We start from the raw sequence: 17,712 nt of genomic DNA, 5'->3' as shown, positions 1-17,712 counted from the left end.
TCAAGACCATCCCCAAGAGAAAGAAATGCAAAAAAGCAAAATGGCTGTCTGAGGAGGCCCTACAAATAGCTGTGAAGAGAAGCAAAAAGGAAAGATACACCCATATGAATGCAGAGTTCCAAAGAATAGCAGGAGAGATGAGAAAGCCTTCCTCAGTGATCAATGCAAAGAAATAGAGGAAAACAGTATAATGGGAAAGACTGAGAGATCTCTTCAAGAAAATTAGAGATACCAAGGGAACATTTCATGCAAAGATGGGCTCGATAAAGGACAGAAATGGTATGGACCTGGACAGAAATGGTATGGACCTAACAGAAGCAGAAGATATTAACAAGAGGTGGCAAGAATACATAAGACCTGTACAAAAAGATCTTTACGACTCAGATAATCATGATGGTGTGATCACTCACCTAGAGCCAGACATCCTGGAATGTGAAGTCAAGTGGGCCTTAGGAAACATCACTACCAACAAAGCTAGTAGAGGTGATGGAATTTCAGCTGAGCTGTTTCAAATCCTAAAAGATGATGCTGTGAATGTGCTGCACTCAAAATGCCAGCAAACTTGGAAAATTCAGTGGTAGCCACAGGACTGGAAAGGGTCAGTTTTCATTCCAATCCCATAGAAACTACCATACAATTGCACTCATCTCACACACTAGTAATGCTCAAAATTCTCCAAGCCAGGCATCAATAGTATGTGAACCATGAACTTCCAGATGTTCAAGCTGTATTTAGAAAAGGCAGAGGAACCAGAGATTAAATTGTCAACATTCGTTGGATCATCAAAAAAAGAAAGAGTTCCAGAAAAACATCTATTTCTGCTTTATTGACTATGCCAAAGCCTTTGACTGTGTGGATCACAACAAACTGTGGAAAATTCCTCAAGAGATGGGAATACCAGACTACCTGACCTGCCTCTTGAAACCTGTATGCAGGTCAGGAAGCAAGTTAGAACTGGACATGGAACAACAGACTGGTTCCAAATAGGAAAAGGAGTATGTCAAGGCTATATATTGTCACCCTGCTTATTTAACTTATATGCAGAGTACATCATGAGTAACGCTGGGCTGGAGGAAGCACAAGCTGGAATCAAAATTGCTGGGAGAAATATCAATAACCTCAGATATGCAGATGACACCACCTTTATGACAGAAAGTGAGGAACTTAAACAGCCTCTTGATGAAAGTGAAAGAGGATAATGAAAAAGTTGGCTTAAAGCACAACATTCAGAAAACCAAGATCATGGCATCTGGTCCCATCACTTCATGGGAAATAGATGGGGAAACAGTGGAAACAGTGTCAGACTTTATTTTTCTGGGCTCCAAAATCACTGCAGACGGTGACTGCAGCCATGAAATTAAAAGACGCTTACTCCTTGCAAGGAAAGTTATGACCAACCTAGATAGCATAGTAAAAAGCAGAGATATTACTATGCCAACAAAGGTCTGTCTAGTCAAGGCTACAGTTTTTCCAGTGGTCATGTATAGATATGAGAGTTGGACTGTGAAGACGGCTGAGCGCCGAAGAACTGATGCTTTTGAACTGTGGTGCTGCAGAAGACTCGCGAGTCCCTTGGACTGCAAGGAGATCCGACCAGTCTATCCTAAAGGAAATCAGTCCTGAATATTCATTTGAAGAACTGATGTTGAAGGTGAAACTCCCAATACTTTGGCCACCTGATGTGAAGAGCTGACTCATTTGAAAAGACCCTGATGCTGGGAACAACTGAAAGCAGAAGGGGACGACAAAGGATGAGATGGTTGGATGGCATCACCGACTCGATGGACATGAGTTTGAGTAAACTCCAGCAGTTGGTGATGGACAGGGAGGCCTGGCGTGCTGCAGTCCATGGGGACGCAAAGAGTCGGACACGACTGAGTGACTGAATTGAACTGTGGGATCTGGTTTTCAAAGAACACATGCACTATGAATACTCAAATCTAAATTTTGTTAAAAATCTGTATCTTCCCATGTTCTGACAAATTTCGATCCCACAGCCCAACGATTTCCATTTAAGAGACAGCAACTTCTCATTTGTTACCCCCCAATAGAGGTAAATAACAGGATTTTTGAAGTTACTTTTTATCTTCTTTCTCTAAATTGTATTTCCTTACTTTTTCCTCACCCCATTACTTTTCCCCTTTTCCTTTACACAAGATTGATAACTTGTCAGATACGCCAGAATGTTTTATTTTTCCCTGCACAGGATGGAACCCAGTGTATTAGTTCAGGCTGCAATAGCAAAATACTATAGACTGGGCTTTAAAAGCACAACAGGCATTTTCTCATAGTTCTAGAGGCTAGAAGTCTAAGGTTAAGGTGCTGACATAATTGGTTTCTGGTAAGAGCTCTACTCCTGGATTAGAGGGCCGCTTTTTCTCTCTGTTCAGCAGCTGGAATAGGAATTGGGATGTTGGTGAAACGGTAACAGGGAATAAGCAAACTCTGTGGTATCTCTTCTTAAAAGGGCACTAATCCCACCAGGAGTGCCCCAGCCCTAACCTCACTAAACCTAACTGCCTCTTTAAAAGGTTCATCTGCAAATGCCATCTCACTGTGGGGTCAGGGCTTTAACTGAAAAATTTGGAGGATACAATTTAGTCCATGTTGTTGATGTTCAGTCATCCAGGCATGACTCTCTGGACTGTAGCATACCAGGCCTCCCTGTCCCTCACCATCTCCCGAATTTGCCAAAGTCCATGTCCACTGCATCGGTGAAAGCATTCAGGCATCTCATTCTCTGATGCCCTCTTCTCCTTCTGCCCTCAATCTTTCCCAGCATCAGGGATTTTTCCAATGAGTCAGCCCTTTGAGTCAGATGACCAAAGTAATCATCTGATGAGAACAGTTGACTCACTGGATTGAGTAAATCAAACACCCAAGATCAGTTAAGTATTTTTCAATTTAGAGTTTATAACCAATAGTTATTATGAAGGTTGTTTCTTGATAATAAAATGTATTAATAGTCTATATTAATTTTTTATAGTTTTGAAAAAATTTTCAATATACAAACAGGCCAGTGATTCCTTATTTACAAAACAACCATTTTAACACATGATAGTACACAGATAATTTAAACCTGATTCATTATTTTATGACCATATTGACTTCAACATTAACAAATTTTCTTAAACATAATTATGTAGCTTCTGGAAGATGGGTTAAATGATGAAAAAACGGGCGACCATGAACACACCCTTTAATTTCATTTCTAAACTGGTGCTTCATTCTGTAGATAATATCGTGGATGTCCTCTTTTGATAAGTACATGGGTAATTGTCTAGACAGACGTACTGCTTCTCCCTGTGAAGAGAAAGCCATACATTTTACTGTGATATACATGAAGCAGAAAACAGGTTTTTACTGGCAAATAGGAAGACAGAAAATTGATTATATTCTTTAATTATTTACTCACTCAATAAATATTTACTAAACAACAATTATGTGCTAGTCACTGTTGTAGGTTCTATAAATACAGCAGAGAACAAGAAAAGCAACATCCTTGCTCTTCTGAAACTGACAATCTAGTGCAGAGAAGCAGAAAGATAAAAAGATAACCTAGACAACCTAGGGGGGTGGAATGGGGTGGGAAATGGGAGGGAGGCTCATGACGGAGGGAGTATCTGTATACCTATGACTCATTCATGTCGATGTACGGCAGAAACCAACACAACATTGTGAAGCAATTATCCTCCAATTAAAAATAAATAAATTCTTTAAAAGACAAAATTTCAGCAAGTAACTGCACAAAATTAAACTGAGTCATATGATAAAGAGAGTATGTTTAGGGAAAGTTTCCTCCAGGTGACATTTAAGCAGCTTCTCCTCTTGTAAACAGATAACAAACCTTATAGGATTTCAAAATCATTTACTATTTTATTAAGAAAGAGTTAAATACCTTAAAATCTAGCCAATCTACATAAGCTAATAATACATACCTCTAAATAACTTATCACTTTTCGAGGTCTACATTCATAAACTTCCTTTGCATTTTTGTTTAATATAGCATTAAGGATTTCTTTTAAATCCATCACTCCATAGAATGGAAGGCAATTAGCCATTCCTTCTATTTCCAAGTAGTTTTCAGCAATGGAAACTCCTAAAAGAAAAATATATATAAAACTACATATAGTTAAATTTTGTTTTAACTGTATTCCAGAAAATGTCTAAGAAAAACAAAATCACTGTTAAAATATCTGGTGAACATTCATTAGAATCTAATATTGTCAGAAAAAGTTTTGTTCCCTAGTTGAAGAACAAATAATAATTTCCCAGAGGATTTCACATTCACATTAAGTCATAAGTGCTCAAAGAAACCACATGTACTTTATATCATTTAATCTCAGATATTATTGTTCTGTTCCCTACATTTGTTTAGAACATTTCTTACTTTGGAGAGAAAATGGAGTCCCATGATATTTATAAAAATAAAACTGGCTTAAATGTTTTAGCAACTGTTGCTATTCAAATTCTATCCTACTGGTTTAATATCTAAAAGCCTGAATTATTTTGAATATTAGTTTATCTTACAAGTTATTATAAAAATATAGTAAGTTATTTTTTCCAGCTTTATTTAGATATGTTTGACACATAACACTGTGTAAGTTTAAGGTACACAAAGTGTTGATAAATATACATATAAGCTACAAAATAATTACCACTATAGTAACTTATTAATATATTAGCAGTTTGAGGAAATGAAATACTAATGTTTAGTTTTTAGAATAATGTTTAAATCTGACATATCTATTATTTGAACTTCCCAAACATCAAATTTAGCTTTAGAACACATTTTATGATTTTTAGAAAACAGCAAAGATTTGGGTTTTTTGGCTCTATCTGTGTAACAGTATTCTTAATATTGCAGACCACAAAATGTTAGAGATAGTCCAATGTTGGATAAGCTATCAAAGGGAAAATTTTAAAAGAGGAGTGATGTAGCTTGAAGAGTTTCAGGTCCTGAGATGAACCCATTCCTAACCTGCCATTTACAAACTAGTTCCTTGACCTGAATGGCAGATGCACTGGTGGTATAACAAACAGAGCAGGCATCCTAATGTTCCTCCCAGGAAACAACTGGAGAACAAGATAAGATGATACATAATCAAGTGTTCAGGGATAAAATACAGAGTTCAGTAAAGGGAGACAAAATGAGAGTCTGAGCAACCAACCGAACTTAAATGGGACTTCAAACAGGGATTAGACAGGCAAAGAGGAAGTAGCAAAATATCCTAGTAAACATTTTTTATATATATACAGATAGAAAAAATTTATCAGTCAAGAAACTTTTCATTATTGCTAGTTCTATATTGTCTGCAGTATGATGAGACTGAAACATTTAATACTGACTACCTAAATGCAGGAAAATTTTGTGGATATGGGTAAAAATTGCTGTGTGTGCTTAGCCGCTCAATTGTGTCTGACTTTTTGCAACCCCATGGACTGTAGTCCACCAGGCTCTTCTGTCCATGGGGATTCTCCGGCAAGAATACTGGAGTGGGTTGCTGTGCCCTCCTCCAGGGGATCTTCCCAACCCAGGGACTGAACCCAGGTCTCCTGCATTGCACATGGATTCTTTACCATCCTGAGTTACCAGAGAAGCCCGGGTAAAAAGTATATGGGAACAAATGAGGAAATTGAACAATATGTTAATCTCTGTGTTTGCAGAATATAGAATATAGATAAGGAAAACTTGAGAGACATTTGGAATCCCGTTCAAGAAGTTTTCATAAAATTCTGTGAAATGCTTCCCCATTTTCTGAAAATACTTTAATAAGTGGTCTGACAAGCTTGCAGTTCCCAAAATGGGTAATTCTCACTGATACAGAATAAAAGCTATTCTCATTAACAATCGTATTTCTTTAAGGTCACATTAAGAATCCTTTTCCTTAAAGCCAAATGTATTCTTCCTCTTTTTCAAGTGCTTTTATCCAAAGATGTTTTCTGGCAACTGGCAAACTGCTGATCAAAAGTTAGTCCAATACAGTAAAACTTGCTAAAAGACTTGAGTAATAAGTCTTTTTTAAAAAATGACAAAAAATAATGAAGAAAAAACAGCTAAAAACAAATGAAGAAAGGAAACATGAATATTTTTACCTCGATCTGTTACAGAGAAGAGAAACAATGCTGATGATAACCTGAGTAAATTCCACTCAAGTCAGCTTGCAGATGACTAGCTTATTCATTTTTATATCTTTGGTGCCATGCAAAGTACCCCGCATTTATAGGACTTTTAAAAACACTATCTACAAGTTAAGAGCTGAATGTGTTCCTGAAACAGAAACGTACTGGGTAACTCAAAAAAAAACATGCTCCTGAAACAGACAGGCTAATTATCCTAACTTAAACAAAAATCGTTGTGATAACATCTTTCATGAAAAAAAAAGTACTTGCCACCAATACCACAAAGTTATTTAGGAAAATAGACTAAGAAAAAAATATCTTGCTACACGCATACATAAACTCCATACTTCAAATAAATCTTTAAATGTCAGAAGCCCTGAGGAAAAAAGATTTCTAGGAGGACCTAAAAAATGAGTGGAAGTATTAGCCGCTCAGCTGTGCCCGACTCTTTGTGACCCCATGGACTGCAGCCCACCAGGCTCCATCTGTCCATGAGATTTTCCAGGCAAGGATACTGGAGTGGGTTGCCATTTTCTTCCCTAGGGGATCTTCCCAACGCAGGGACTGAACCTAGGTCTCCTGCAATGCAGGCAGATTCTTTACCGACTGAGCTACAAGGGAGGAGGTGCTGGAGAATAGGAAGAGAAGAGAAAATTTAAACACATACCATTAAACACATACCACTGGCATATACAAGTAAATATATAAATTTTAATAGGAAATAAACATTAATTAAGAGCTAGGTTTTAAAGGCAGATTGCTTGGGTTCATATCCTGGTTCTATCATTAATTCTGTATACTTAAGCAAACTAAACTTCTCCTGCCTGGATTTTTCTAACTGTAAAAAATGTGCATAGTAACTGAACCACAGGCCTTTAGAAAGATCAAATGAATTAATGCATGTAATACTTACAGACTAATGCCATGCAGGTAATAATTATTAGCTGCTACCGATGCGGAAACATTGAGGCCAGCTGATTTTCCCTACAACATGTATTTAAATGGCAGATCTGGCACTTGAACTCTTTACTCCAAATCTAAATATCCAGGATTTAGGTAGGGGGTAATAAGTTCTGAGTAGGTTTTCTTAAAACTGCTAGTCAATAAAATTAAAGTATGGAACACCAAAGCATTTTCTGTATATATCCTATTTCATGGTTTTGTGTATCACTTTTACTTATTTTCTCTTCATGTCTCAGTAAACCATTCCTTTAAAATTTTCTGACATTGTTTTGTTTATCTACACTTTGCCCATGGGAAGTTTAGGGGCGAGTGGGCCAGGGGACAGTGGAATCACTCATCCTGGAACCTTTGTGCTTGATCCCAGACAGAAGGCAAAGTAACAGGACAAGACTGGCCTGCATTTGCAGATGGGTTGGGCTTCCCTGGTAGCTCAGAGGTTAAAGCATCTGCCACCAATGCGGGAAACCCAGGTTCGATCCCTGGGTTGGGAAGATCCCCTGGAGAAGGAAATGGCAACCCACTCCAGTATTCATGCCTGGAGTATCCCATGGACAGAGAAGCTTGGTAGGCTACAGTCCATGGGGTCACAAAGAATCGGACATGACTGAGTGACTTCACTTTCACTTTCCTTATCACTAGCGCCACCTGGGAAGCAGGAGTAGATAGGGCAGAGGAAGTTAAGTATGGAAACTATGAAAGAACAGAGAAGGGGCCAGCCAGGAAAACTGAAGTCTCCTAGCCAGATGAATTTTCCTTTTTCTCCTCACCTGGTGAATTTCCATAGTAAACAAACAGTATTATAACAGGCTTTATAGCAAAGCCTGGACCGTAAAGAAAGCTGAGCGCCAAAGAATTGATGCCTTTGAAATGTGGTGTTGGAGAAGAATCTTGAGAGTCTCTTGGGCTGCAAGGAGATCAAACCAGTCAATCCTAAAGGAAATCAGTCCTGAATATTCACTGGAAGGACTGATGCTCAAGCTGAAGCTCCAGTACTTTGGCCACCTGATGTGAAGAACTGACTCACTGAAAAAGACCCTGATGGTGGGAAAGATTGAGGGCAGGAGGAGAAGGGGATGACAGAGGATGAGATGGTTGGATGGCATCACAGACTCAATGGACAAGAGCTTGAGTAAACTCTGGGAGTTGCTGATGGACAGGGAAGCCTGGCGTGCTGCAGTCCATGGGGTTGCAAAGAGTTGGACACGACTCAGCGACTGAACTGAACTGATAGCAAAGCCATGGGAGCAAATCATTCACTCTCCAAGCAGTAAGACTGTTGATGTTAGACACCTCATTGGGAAAACAAGTAAATCATTTTAGAAAAGAGAGATGTCCAATTTTGTAAGCTGATTCCAGTATTCTACATGTTTATTTCTGCTTCATCAGCTAAGAAGTATTTAATAATTCAGTTAGACACAGCAGGCAGTATGCATGCTGTGACAAAGGATGGCAAAAACTATAGTTGTTAGTTATGGAAATGCTATATATAACACAAAGCAATGGACTGAAAGAGATGCCAAACTTGCTTGTTTCAGGTAGCTGACATCATACTTGTGGTGAGACAAAAACATACCATCGTATCTGTAAATTATGAAACCCGAAAGTAACTTTTGGAACAAGATTTATTTTTCCGACTCAGGAAATATTAAACCACAGTATCATACCTGGTATCAATTTTATCTTGAAACCATTTGCTGTAAGACGAGGATCGGACAGGTAAATTGATCCACTGTACCTTTGGTCATCTGCTGTCATTTTATGTAAAATCTCTAAATAATGGGATCCATTAAAAAGACTGAAAAAGAAATTATGGCCCTTTAACTTCTTAAATATTTAAAGTGAAATAAGAGAATTTATGGAAAAAAGTTAATCTGAAGGCCCTTTAAAAAGTGTTATTATCAGTAACCAAAATACAACGGTGTAAGCAGCCCTGTGAGAAACTCTACTGCTTTTACATTTGCTTAATACTTCACAGACCTACCACATACAGTGTACAAAAAGGAAGAATAGACAAAAACCAGTTTCTATCTTCTACAACTTTACAAACTAAATGTGAAATTTAAAAAGTGCTCTTTCGATATAATACAAATGAAAACTTTATTTATAAATAATGCCACGGCACAATATATTGTCAGGTTATTGATGCAGTCCACCTTGCATAATATTCTGTCATTAGTCAAGGCTTCTTCAATAAGAAGACGATAAGCAAGTAACCTTTTTTCCCAGGAACTTAAAAATTTAATAATTCAAGACTCTGGAGAGATTTGTCCTGTATACTATAGGCATGATATGTTTGCTAAAGGTGGCCTATAACATGGTTCTGAGTGGTAAAAGCATTAAACAAAATTTTGAGGTGGTGAAAGATTATCTAGGGCAGAAATTAACCTTTCATGTTGGTTTTGGGCCTGCTCAGGGTGCTTCATAACATGTTATTCACAATAATGTGTCTGTTGACACCCATCATATGGTAGGTGTGTAAGGCACTATTCTACATTCTATCTGGTACAGGATGATAAGCTGCTTCTTGTTCATTAAAATCCTGAACTCCTCGAAAAAGCAAATGGATAATGTCTTTGCTTATCATCTCTGAAAGGTTGAGGAGAGCAGATACCACAGAGAGGAGAACTATCTATAACTATATATACAGATAGTAGCGGTGCTCTGTCTGGTGCAACCCAATATTCAGAAGATCAATCTGCGAGCCAGCAGTGGTGGCAGTGGTGGTGATGATGATACAGTGTAGAAAGCAGTGGTCCAGGATCCAGAGTTACTGTCAAGATTGGAATCTTACGTACACTGCTTATATACTGACTGTATGAACCTTGTTAAGTTACTTGATGTTTCTGTACTTGTTTCTGTATTAAAATGTGGATACCTCTCATTAGGTTATTGTGAGATAGGATCATGAAAGCAAAAACCTTAGTAAAGTTCCTATCATACAGTAAGAGAGCAATACATATTAGCCACTTTTGTTATTACTATTGAGCTCTTACTTTGTATTTCATAGATCTCTATTCTGCTGAGAGAGAAACTATACAACCTGCATTAGAAATCTGATGCAAAAACAGTCTAACACATAATTATCCTATTTATGACTCAGTTTTTAACAACTTATGACTGGGATGTCACATTTCAGAAGAAAGGGGAAAAGAATTTTGAATGAAGCTTTGTTGCTATTCAAATATGAAAGATTATTCTCAGGCTGTATGGACCCAAATGATAATTTTAATGTAACTTTTAATCTGTCATATATTTTAGTACTTTTAATGTATTTTAAAAATATCATAAAGAAAAATATTTTAAAAAACCTGTAATTTGTACAAGCACAAAACAATTTTTGGTATAAATGAAAATTTACAAACATCATTTAGAAAAGCAATCGAGTATAAAATTTGAAATACACTCTAGCTCTTTTAAAGGGAAGAGAGAGAAAAGTACTGATTTTGTACAAAAGTACAAATTTTGTTACTGTTTAAATTAAACCTAAGGGTGTATTAATTCTTTTAAATTCTTCCTTTCACAACTTCCTAAGCCAGTTTAAAGAGAATACTGTGAAAGACATTGGACTTTAGTTACTGTGATTACTACTGCAGTATTCTCTTTAAACTGGCTTAGGAAATTGTCAAAGGAAGAATTTTAAAAAATTAATACACCCTTAAGTTTAATTAACAGTAGTTTGACAGTACTTTTCTCTCTCTTCCCTTAAAAAGAGCTAGAGTGTATTTGAAATTTTATACTCAAAGACAGCTTTATCAAATGTTTTTCTGTTTCTAGCCCTGTTTTTCTTTCTGGAGGAAGTGTCTGTAACACAAGAGTTTGAATACATTTTTAAAATGAGTTTTATTTCCGTATGTTCTGATACAGAACTTTGTCCTACAAAACAAACTCACATTTTTTAAATTTTAGGTCACCTCCTTTATCATAACTTCTACCTATGTAAGCCTAAAAAGAGAAATATTAAGTATATTAAAGTGAAATGTTAGTATTTTAGTTAATAGCTATGTTTTAAGAGAAAACAATTTGTTCATGTAAGATATGAACAGGAAATACTCCATTTATATTCTATAATAATGTAAGTGCAGGCAATAGCTATCTGTGGATAAAACCATTTTGGAAAAGTTAACCGGGAACTTTAAGGTGGAATGTCAGGTTGTCAGCAGCTCATTTCAGTTCAGTCGCTCTGTTGTTTCTGACTCTGCGACCCCACGGACTGCAGCACACCAGGCTTCCCTGAACCCAGTGATGAGTGCCTTTTGATGTGATGAAATATGAAGCACATAGCATCACCCATTAAGCAGTCTTACCAGAAAGTATCTATTCAATCCTCCTGAGGAAAAAACAAGTTAAACACCACAAGGAAACAGACAGACAAATAGAGACAATGGGATATTCTAACAAATAAGTGATTAAGTATCCACAATAAGTTAATGGTATGATATTAGAAAAGATTTAAAATACATAACAAAATGTAGTGGCTGGACCTGGGTTAGATGTAAATTAAAGTTAATAATCCAAAATATACAAAAATACATTTTGAGACAATCCCAATGAATTAGTATTGTATAGGGTATGAAAAAAGGCATTGTAGCTAGGTAAGAAAATGGCCACTTTAGCAATACACTGAAAACTCTTTTAGGTAGGAATCATTCTAAATCCTTTAGCAAAAGGAAAAACATACATGGGCATATATAAATATCAAAGACAGACAGAGGAAATGTGGGAAAACCTTGATAACTATTGATTAAGGCAAGCACTGTATAATTCTATGTTGGTCTATGTTTGAAATGCTAAAACAAAGACAACACAAGAAGTGCCATGGCAATCCAATGTCAGAATTACCCTGGGGAAGTTACTAACGTATGGGTGGTGGGGGACTGAGCTTGCTATTTATTAAGTGCAGAAGTAATCTAGAATATTCTAAAATTATTTAAAAGCAATTAATTCTACTAAATATTAGAAATCAAATTATACAATTTCTTTAAATAAATACCACTTTTCCATACTAGGAAATTCAACTTTTCACCTTCAATTTCAATTAGTAAATGTTTTTAAGGGTAAAAAAAAATATTACTTCACCATACCTCTCTGTTAATATAATTGGTTTTTCCAGTGGCTCTGCAGGAAGTTTGTGATTCTCAAGAAGTCTTTTAAATAGCAGAGCTTCTTCCACTCTATATGGATTTAACAACATTATTTCTGTTTTGGATGTAATTAGCCAAGCGTCAGGAAACTTGAGATTGTGGATCAAGCAAAATTCATCCTCTTCTTCTAAGTCAAATTTCTTCTGTGTATCAAAATTCTTTTTTAAGTTTTCCATAGAGAAGGGAATCTGAACTATTTTAATGTTTTGGTTCTGTTTTTTTTCAATTTGGGCCTGAAAGAGCTCATCAAGTTTTGGCTGATTAGATAGTGAGGTTTTCAACTTGTGCTTCTGTGCCAAATTCCAAACACTGGTGGGTTTCATCCTTTTTTTGCCATCTTTTAATGATACTTGTGACTCTTGTTCGATGGCTCTCTTGATTTGCTTATTGTATCTTTCCAAGTCTTTAGTAGCTTTCTCTTCATATCTATGAATAAATATAAAAATGATCTAATAAAGTCATAATGAGAAATACATTAACCATCTGAAGTAAATGTTATAAAAAATAAAGAGGTGGCATTCCAGGCACAGTAATGCAAAGGGGCTCATATTGCACTAACCCACCAATATATAACCATGATAAGCTGTGAACAAAACAAAGCAATCAACTATTTAATACAGGCACTGAAGAGTATAGAAAAGCAACAGAATTTGGAATGGATTCAACCCTTGAAGAGATCCACATTTATACCACTTTTAACCAGACGCAGTCCCCAGCATTATGGGAGAATAGCAAGACCTCGGTCAGAAAGCTGAACTCACAATAGACTGAGTCATCAGAGCATAGAACACCCTGCTTCGAAAACAACTGGAAATCGAGGAAGAAAATCTCAGAAAATCCTACGTGTGAGAATCTAGAGGAAAGTAAGCACTAGACCCTAAATGAACTAAACAGAGATTTCAACAGCTGCGTGCTGCAAAATAAAGAAGAGTTTGGAGCTTAAGTTTCACATAATCAGATGACTCGGAGAACAGTTTGTGCTTTCAATTAAAATTGGAGAAGGGCTACTTCTTAGGGAAAAAACACACAACTATATTATAGAACTCAGGAAGTTACCCTAAGACTAACAGCAAAATTTAAAGTCTCTGCCTCAAGTATAAAACAAAGCCTCCCCAAGCTCCAGGGGACCTGTCAGTAACTTAACTGTGTGGTAGAACAAAACCCAATACTTTTCAAAAGATAATAGAACCCAGAGTTTCTCCAACATATCATCAAAAATGTCCATTATACAAGCAAAAGGTAACACTCAAGCAATAAACCAGAACAATGTGAGTTATGGGAAAGAAAAAATGAACAGTAGAAACCATCTTCAAGATGATACAGATGTTTGAATTTCAAACAGAAATTTTTAATGGGTTTTTGACAGATGAATCATGGTAGAGAGTTATGACAAAACATGGTTCACTGGAGAAGGGAATGGCAAACCACTTCAGTATTCTTGCCTCGAGAACCCCATGAACAGTATGAAAAGGCAAAAAGATGTAACACCAGATGATGAGCCCTCCAGGTCGGTAGGTGTCTAATATGCTACTGCAGAAGAGGGAAGAAATAGTTCCAGAAAGAATAAAGAGGCTGGACCAAAGCAGAAACAATGCTCCACTGTAGATGTATCTGTTGGTCAAAGTAAACTCTGATGCTGCAAAGACTTTATAGGTATTTGGAATGTTAGGTCATGAATCAGGGTAAATTGCACATGGTCAACTAGGGCTTCCCTAGTAGCTCAGCTGGTAAAGAATCCACCTGCAATGTGGGAGACCTGGGTTGGACACCTGGGTTCGATCCCTGGGTTGGGAAGATCCCCTGGATAAGGGAAAGGCTAGCCATTCCAGTATTCTGGCCTGGAGAATTTCACTGACCGTATAGTCCACGGGGTCACAAAGAGTCGGACATTATTGAGAGACTTTCACAAGCAGGAGATGGGAAGAGTAAACATCGGCATTTTAGGAATCAGTGAACAAAAATGAACAGGAATAGGTGAATTTAATTCAGATGACCATTGTGTCTACTACTGTGGCCAAGAATCCCTCAGAAGAAATGGAGTAGCCCTCATAGTCAACAAAAGAGCTCAAAATGCTGTAGTATTTGACTGCAATGTCAAAAATGACAAAATGATCTTAGTTCATTTCCAAAGTACACAATTCAGCATCACAGTACTCCAAGTCTATGCCCCAACCACTAATGCCAAAGAAGCAGAAATTGAACAGTTCTATGAAGACCTACAAGACCCTCTAGAATACCAAAAAAAAAAAAAAAAAAAGTCCTTTTCATAAAAGGGAACTAGAATGCAAAAGCAGGAAGTCAAGAGATGCCTGCAGTAACAGGCAAGTTTGGCTTTGGAGTACAAAACCAAGCAAGGCAAAGGCTAACAGAGGTTTACCAAGAGAACACACTGGTCATAGCAAACACCCTTTTCCAACAACACAACAGACAACTGTACACATGGACATCCCCAGATGGTCAATACTGAAAAAAGACTGATTATGTTCCTTGCAACAAGACAGAGAAGCTCTATACAGTCAACAAAACCAAGACTAGAAGCTGACTGTGGCTCGGATCATGACCTCCTTATTGCAAAATTCAGACTTAAATTGAAGAAAGGAGGGAAAACCACTAGACCATTCAGGGATGACCTAAGTCAAATGCCTTATGATTATACAGTAGAAGTGAGAAATAGATTCAAGGGATTAGATCTGACAGAATGCCTGAGGAACTGTGGATGGAGGTTCATAACACTGTAGAGGAGGCAGTGACTAAAACCATCCCAAAGAAAAAGAACTGCAAAAAAGGAAAGCGGTTGTTTGAGGAGCCCTTACAAACAGCTGAGAAAAGAAGTGAAAGGCAAGGAGAAAGGGAAAGATATACCCAGCTGAATGCAGAGTTTCAGAGAATAGCAAGTGAACTCACGTCACTCAGTCGTGTCTGACTCTTTGCAACCCCATGGACTGTAGCCTACCAGGCTCCTCTGTCCATGGGATTTTCCAGGCAATAGTCCTGGAGTGGGTTGCCATTTCCTTCTCCAGGGGATCTTCCTGACCCAGGGATCGAACCCAGGTCTCCTGCATTGTAGACAGACACTTAACCGTCTGAGCCACCAGGGAAGTCCCTGCAAGAGAATAGCAAGGAGAGATTAAAATAAAGATTTCTTAAATGAACAATGCAAAGAAATAGAAAAAAACAATAGAATGGGAAACACCACAGATCTCTTCAAGAAAATTAGATACCAAGGGAACATTTCATGCAAAGATGAGTACAATAAAGGACAAAAATGGTATGGACCTAACAGAAGCAGAAGATATTAACAAGAGGTGGCAAGAATATACAGAACTATACAAAAAAGATCTTCATGACCCAAATAGCCATGCTGATGTGATCACTCATCTAGAGCTAGATATCCTGGAGTGTGAAATCAAGTGGGCCTTAGGAAGCATCACTATGAACAAAGCTAGTGGAGATGATGGAATTTCAGCTGAGCTATTTCAAATCCTAAAACATGATGCTGTGAATATGCTGCTCAATATACCAGCAAATTTGGAAAACTCAGCAAGGGCCACAGGACTGGAAAAGGTCAGTTTTCATTCCAATCCCAAAGGAAAAGGCAATACCAAAGAATGTTCAAACTACTGTACAATTGTGCTCATTTCGCATGCTAGCAAAGTAATGCTCAAAATCCTTCAAGCTAGGCTTCAACAGTATGTGAACCAAGAACTTCCAGATGTACAAGCTGGATTTAGAAAAGGCAGAGGAACCAGAGATGAAATTGCCGACATCCAGAGAAAGCAAGAGAATTCCAGAAAAACATCTGCTTCATTGATTATGCTAAAGTCTTTGACTGTGTGGATCACAACTGGAAAATCCTTGAAGAGATGGGAATACCCGACCACTTTACCTACCTCCTGAGAAACCTATATGCAGGTCAAGAAGCAACATTTAGAACTGGATATGGAATAATGGACTGGTTCCAAACTGGGAAAGGAGTACATCGAGGCTGTATGCTGTCACCCTCTTTATTTAAGTTCTATGCAGAGCACATCATGTACTCTGGGCTGAATGAATCACAAGCTGGAATCAAGACTGCCAGAAGAAATATCAACCTCAGATCTGCAGATAACATCACCCATATGGCAAAACGTGAAGAGGAACTATCGAGCCTCTTGATGAGGATGACAGAGCAGAGTGGATAAGCTTAAAAACTCAATGTTCAAAAAACGAAGATCATGGCATCCTGTCCCATCACTTCATGGCAAACATATGGCAAAAAAGTGTAAATGGTGGCAGCTTTTATTCTCTCGGGCTCCAAAATCACTGCAGACAGTGACTACAACTATGAAACTCAAAGATGCTTGTCCCTTGGAAGAAAAGCTATGACAAACCTATTCAGTGTATTAAAAAGAAGTGACATCACATTGCTGACAAAGGTCTACATAGTCAAAGCTATGGCTGGACTCAGGTAGATTATGATAAATTAAGGATGTATAATATATTACCCAAAGCAAAAAATCTGGCAAAGCCAGTAAAGAAATTTAAAATTAGATATGAAATTATATTCATGTAGTGGTCATGTATGGATGCGAGAGTTGGACTGTGAAGAAAGCTGAGTGCCAAAGAATTGATGCTTTTGAACTGTGGTGCTGGAGAAGACTCTTGAGAGTCCCTTGGACTGCAAGGAGATCCAACCAGTCCATCCTAAAGGAGATCAGTCCTGGGTGTTCATTGGAAGGACTGATGTTGAGGCTGAAACTCCAATACTTTGGCCACCTCATGCAAAGAGTTGACTCATTGGAAAAGACCTTGATGCTGGGAGGGATTGGGGCAGGAGGAGAAGGGGACGACAGAGGATGAGATGGCTGGATGGCATCACTGACTCGATACTCATGAGTTTAAGTGAACTCCGGGATTTGGTGATGGACAGAGAGGCCTGGTGTGCTGCGATTCACAGGGCTGCAAAGCGTCGGACATGACTAAGCAACTGAACTGAACTGAACAAACTGTCTTGTCACTTTAGCACAGTACATCTAACTACAGAATTCAGATTCTTTTTAGATGTCCATTCTTCAAGATATGCTGCTGGGCTTGATTCTCAATAAATTTCAAAAGATTTAAATCTGACAGCATTTTACCCGTCCATGATAAAATTAATCAGAAATTAGTGGGCTTCCCAGGTGGCACAGTGGTAACAAATCTGCCTGCCAATGCAGGAGACAAAAAAGACGCGGGTTCAATTCCTGGGTCGGGAAGATCCCCTTAAGTAGGAGATGGCAACTCACTCCAGTATTCTTGCCTGGAAAATCCCACGGATGGAGGAGCCTGGCAGGCTACCGTCCAAGAGGTCACAGAGAGTAAGACATGACTAGGCACTCAGCACACACAGCACAGCAATACGATATTTAGAGTAGAAAAACTCCAAGTATTTGGAAACTAAACAACACAACTTAATTCATAATATCCAGAATCTGGAAAGAACGCACTTGTCATCAGCTGGAGACTG

At 37.9% G+C, this 17,712-nt stretch overlaps 1 protein-coding gene across 2 annotated transcripts in view; it reads right to left on the bottom strand.

Moving 5' to 3' along the window:
* Positions 2,959 to 17,712, bottom strand: part of PMS1 (PMS1 homolog 1, mismatch repair system component) — a 110,421-nt gene continuing 95,667 nt past the window's right edge. Inside the window, exons 10-13 of one of the 2 annotated variants that reach the window (XM_005675860.2) lie at positions 12,168 to 12,653; positions 8,751 to 8,881; positions 3,939 to 4,099; positions 2,959 to 3,303 (exon numbers count right to left, since the gene is read on the bottom strand). In XM_005675860.2, the coding sequence (XP_005675917.1) occupies positions 3,139 to 3,303; positions 3,939 to 4,099; positions 8,751 to 8,881; positions 12,168 to 12,653 (943 nt within the window). In that variant the 3' untranslated portion in view covers positions 2,959 to 3,138. The remainder of the gene's footprint in view (positions 3,304 to 3,938; positions 4,100 to 8,750; positions 8,882 to 12,167; positions 12,654 to 17,712) is intronic. The other variant, XM_013967766.2, reaches the window with a different exon arrangement.

Source organism: Capra hircus, chromosome 2, assembly GCF_001704415.2.
Source record: "Capra hircus breed San Clemente chromosome 2, ASM170441v1, whole genome shotgun sequence".
Classification (NCBI taxonomy): Eukaryota; Metazoa; Chordata; class Mammalia; order Artiodactyla; family Bovidae; genus Capra; species Capra hircus.
This window is presented reverse-complemented; position numbering and strand designations above follow the sequence as displayed.